At 44.6% G+C, this 4,647-nt stretch overlaps 1 protein-coding gene across 1 annotated transcript in view; it reads right to left on the bottom strand.

The window, feature by feature from the left end:
* Nucleotides 1-260: 260 nt before the first annotated feature.
* Nucleotides 261-4,647, bottom strand: part of LOC109301236 (sulfotransferase 1 family member D1-like) — a 23,123-nt gene continuing 18,736 nt past the window's right edge. Inside the window, exons 4-8 of the mRNA XM_019522252.1 lie at nucleotides 3,504-3,601; nucleotides 2,796-2,922; nucleotides 2,204-2,298; nucleotides 1,585-1,765; nucleotides 261-474 (exon numbers count right to left, since the gene is read on the bottom strand). Of these exons, the coding sequence (XP_019377797.1) occupies nucleotides 362-474; nucleotides 1,585-1,765; nucleotides 2,204-2,298; nucleotides 2,796-2,922; nucleotides 3,504-3,601 (614 nt within the window). The 3' untranslated portion in view covers nucleotides 261-361. The remainder of the gene's footprint in view (nucleotides 475-1,584; nucleotides 1,766-2,203; nucleotides 2,299-2,795; nucleotides 2,923-3,503; nucleotides 3,602-4,647) is intronic.

The following is a 4,647-nucleotide window of genomic DNA, read 5'->3' as shown; positions in this document are numbered from 1 at the left end:
TAAGATATGAGCAGTGTTGCAGTCATACAGGAAGAAGGGACATAAAATACCTGACACACCTCAATCAGTTCTAAAGCTGTGTCTCATTTTAAGCCTTGAATCATTCAGATGCCAAACTAAGCTATAATGAATCACACTGGAGAGTCCATGAACTCTAGGGTAGCAGAGTATGAAATTCTATGTGCATTCTCCAAACAGCAGGGCTATAGGAAGGAAGATCCTACTAATGTAAAAGCACATTGGAAAAAAAATCACATCTGAAATGTTTAACAATTGCTGTTTATTTGATTCATTCTGAATGGCTGCTTTGTCTGAACTTAACTAAACGCATAAGGCAGCAGGAAGAAGAGCGTCTGCTTCTTCAGATCTCTGTTCGGAACTGCAAGGTCGATCCCTTCATCTTCTCTTCATAATCCGCATCAAATGCCTTGTTCTGGGCCTCAGTGAAGTGATTCTTCCAGTCACCTGCAATTCCTGGGGAAGAAAACCAGGGATCATTGCTTGTAGACGTGTGGGAATGCTGCTCTGACATGCTGTAATTACAGTGCATCAGAGCAGACTTGCTTAATCGAGTCTGGTGGAGTGTGTTAATTACCACCATCTTGAAGTGTGGGACACTGAATACACAAAACACTGCAGGTGCTTTAATTAGAGCGGCTTTTGGGCCGCTCTAATTAACTTGCCTCTCCCCCACCCCTGGAGCACATGTAAAGACACCCTCTAGGTGCAATACTAGGCAGTACCATAGCAAAGGGGGGGTGAGCAGGGCGACTGTCATAGGCACCAAAGCAAAGGAGCACCAACAGGTACAACCCAGCCAGGGCAGGGTGCAGGACAGAGCCATGACTGGCTTGTTTGGGGGGTGTGGGGACAGGCGGAGGGCAGCTCCCACCACTTCTTGCACTCCCAGGCAAGCACTGGGAGGCATGTGCCCCACGGATCTGTGTGCAGGGCAGTGGCAGGCTGCCACTGCAGGCTTGCTCTGGGCGCCAAACTTCCTTGCTAAGGTACTGATACTAGGGCCTGTTGAAACAGTAGCCAGTCCCTTTCAAGGCCAGAGGGCCTGTGACCTGCCAGCCCTATACAGTCGTTTAGAGTTGATGGGGAGTGAACAGGGGCTTCCTGTGACAGAAAGAATAAGAAGGACTGCAATGGGCTGGTAGGAGGGTGCTAGTGTGAGGAAGCTGGTTCTGGTGGCTAGCTGCAGAGCACAGAGAAAGGCTTCTGGCTCTGTGCAGGTGGCAATTTTTACATTACTTAGTTAATTTTGGATTGAATTAAGAAAACTGTTTAACTGTGCCCTAGAAAATGGGTCTGAGGGAGCTTGTAGATGTGGTGGGGAGTTCCTCAGGAGCTGGGGAAACAGGTCAGCTCATCACACCTAGCCTGTTTCCTGGCCCACACATGCAGAATGGGACTGCTCTGACTGGACAATCAGAATAGTTCCTTCTGAAACAATGGAAAGACAGGAGTGGTTACAGCTTCAGTGTGCTTCATGCTTTATTTCTTGAACTGTTCAGAGACCTCACTAGCCCTTCTCTCTTTCTTGTAGACTTGTTTATAATGTCTGTGAAGGACTCTCACCTTTTCTCATGAAAGGAGAAACACTGTGGTCCATTCCAGCAGATGCCATCATTGTGTAATTGGTAGTGGGGTTCTTCTTCATCTCTTGGAATGAGGTATGTTGGAGGATCTTTTTCAATACTTCCTCCGTCAGATCCTTTTCTAGGAAATGCAACACTTTCCTTATTTCGCGTTCAGGATCCTAGCAAGAAGAGAGGACCCGCATTCAGATGCTGAACAAAGGATGGGGACACTAAGAACAGATATTGGTAGAGGGTCACTTTTTCTAGCATGAGCGGTGGGGATGGACGAAGCTAGAGTTAAGCATGGGGGGACTCAGAGATTATCATGTCCCTAGATGACTCTCACTAGTTTGCATGTTATATTAGTGGGAATGATAAGGGAATGCCTTTGCCAAAGGTCTTGGCAGTTCTGTTTGTCTGAATTTAGGGGAGGCAAATCTTCAGGATCTTGCTGTCTGTTGTGACTCAATTCTTCTTAGGAGTTCAGCACATTGTGTGCAAAAGTAGTCCCTGCCTGAGTCTCTCTGCCTGAATGTGTGCCTCTCTCTAATTACAGAACACCGCATGCTACTTGGAGACAAAACATTATGTGATGTTATATTCTTCCCCTCTCTCACCTCTTTCATGTCCTCATAGAACAGGTACAGAATACGCTTCTCCTTCCTCTTCTCCCACCAGCCTTTCACATGGTCATACCAGGATCCAAATGCAACTAAATCAAGAAGCAGAATAAGAATATGAATGTTTTTCCCTTCTCTCCACAGTGATATCAGTAAAGAAACAGGGTTAAATAGTCAATATTCTAGGTGGATCTCACAAGAAAAATAACCTTCATGGCCTCATCAAACTAGGGGAATGATTTGATGAGGGCAGGCAAGGACACTATGTGATGAGATACCGCCTTCTAGTGCACCTGACTTACCACTAGAAGAACTGATCATTTGAGCCCTGGGTTGGGACAACCAGTTGATCAGATATGAGTTGTTTAAGAGATAGCTACTTTTTAGATCCAGACTAGAATTTGAGAAGGGCAGGCTCATGAGGGAAAGGTGGAAGTAATGTATTTTATCCTTCCCTTCAAGGCCTCTACCTAACTGTGATTTGGATAAATCCATAGGATGGATTCCCAGGTATTGGAAAGCAGTTTGTTTTGAGTAGCTGAGACTCCAGAGCTTAGTGCCACAGAATAAGACAAACTCCGCGTGCTACCTTTTCCAGCAATGAATTTCTCCAGGTACTCATCCCAGGTGCCAGGTTCAGGGTGCATCTTTGCCATCTGGTAGAAATGGAAGTAAGAGACAGCCACATCCTTAGCATTTCGGGCAACATAGATCATCTGTGGGAAAGAAAAGGACGTTTGCCATGGTCTGTGTGGGCCACATTACCAAACAGCAAAGCTGGCTGATAAACAAGAAAGCAAACCTCAAAAATGTTTTAAAATTTTTTCACCTGTTCTTACTGGAATTCAAAATTTTTGTCAATCTAAAATATTTCAACAAGCTCTATCACTGGCCAGAAAAGAGAAGGGTGGGACAACTCTGAATACTTTTCCTATTTTCTATTTCATCCTCCAACAGGTAAGTGGCCTGTGAGCTTCCATTAAAGCCCTGTTACTGCTGCTGCCAGGATCTCTGGGCTCCTTCTCCCTCCTCCAGCTTCTGCTTCCTGCCACTACCTCTACTGCTCATCCTTGTCTTAGATGATGTTGGGCCAGTCACTTACTTTCTCTGAAACTCCATCCCCTATCTGTAAAACAGGGAGAACACTACTGCTTCAATCAATTCATTTCAGGTTTTTGGGATAAAATTTTTCTCTTGGTGGTAGTGTGTCTACAAAGTCTACACAATGGGACCGCTGCCTGGACTGGAGCTGCCAAGTGCTATTATGATGTGGGGGAAAAAAGAAAACATCAATAACCTTGCAGTTGTTTTTCCAAAAGGACACAGGAAGAAGCTGAACTGGAAGATGGGTCTTTACTAATCGAGGAGATGGGATTTGAGCCAGCTGTTCTAACCCTGGAAAATACAAGAGAAAAGCACTATGTTGGCAAGGTGTTTATGTTCACAAATAGGCTGTTATGGACTGGAGAATCAAGCCTAGGCCCTTTGGTGGCAGCAAGCTAACCTTCTGTGTGTCTGCCAATTATGTCCAGGATGACTGAAGCAAGATGGGAAACAAATTGGCACTGCAAATGGCATTGGTGGAATTCTCTTCCTAGCAACGGTGGATCCAGGATGGGGTGTAGTGGTACAGTTACACCCTGCTATGATTCTTACGTTACCCATACTTGAAAATGAACTGCCTGGCACTGCCAGCAGCATTTCTTTCCAGGAAGAAGTGACTTCATGGCTCATTGTAATCTACCTGAATCCTACTAATCTCTCTTCGCTCTTAATGACCTGCTCTCCTTTTTCATGGTCTTGATGTTCCACTATTCAAACCATCCTTTCTTCTGCAATTTTGCTGCTTGTTAGCTATTCCTGGTAATGTCTTTCTTGTATTTCACAGCCCTGGAGACTGCTTTCAGCTCTAGCTAAAAACCTGAACTCAGGTAGGATAATAGTAACACAGGCGTACAAATGACTGACTGAACTATTGGATGCACAGTTGAGATGCTCAAGAAGGCTAGATTTTGTTTTATGAATCTGAGTAGGAGATGCGCATTTCATTATAATGACTAATGAAACACTATCCTTTGACTATTTTTGCCTAGTTTGTTGTGTTTTTAAACTCAACATATACTCTAGCAAATTAGTGTACATGCCAATAAATTTACATTTGTTTTTGCTTTGATTTGTAACTGAATAATAGAGTGCTAGGCCCCCCAATCATCTTAGTAAAATTTCTAGTTTCTGTCACCCAGAGAAAAAGATGGGTTGTTACATGTGGCGATATGCTATACCATCTGCACCCCTCTTTTCAAAACCCTAGATCCACCCATGTTTCTGAGGCATGTGGTGTGTTCACATTGTTAGGTAGACCTGGAGCACATGTACTTGCCCGAGTTCTTGGAGGGGCTTCTTCTCAGGAAGTCAGACTAGGTGATCCAAGCCACCTTGCC

Source organism: Gavialis gangeticus, unplaced genomic scaffold (genome assembly GCF_001723915.1).
Source record: "Gavialis gangeticus isolate Ggan-Ray unplaced genomic scaffold, GavGan_comp1, whole genome shotgun sequence".
In the NCBI taxonomy this organism is placed as follows: domain Eukaryota; kingdom Metazoa; phylum Chordata; order Crocodylia; family Gavialidae; genus Gavialis; species Gavialis gangeticus.
Note: the sequence above shows the minus strand (reverse complement) of the source record. Positions and strands in the feature narration are given on the sequence as shown.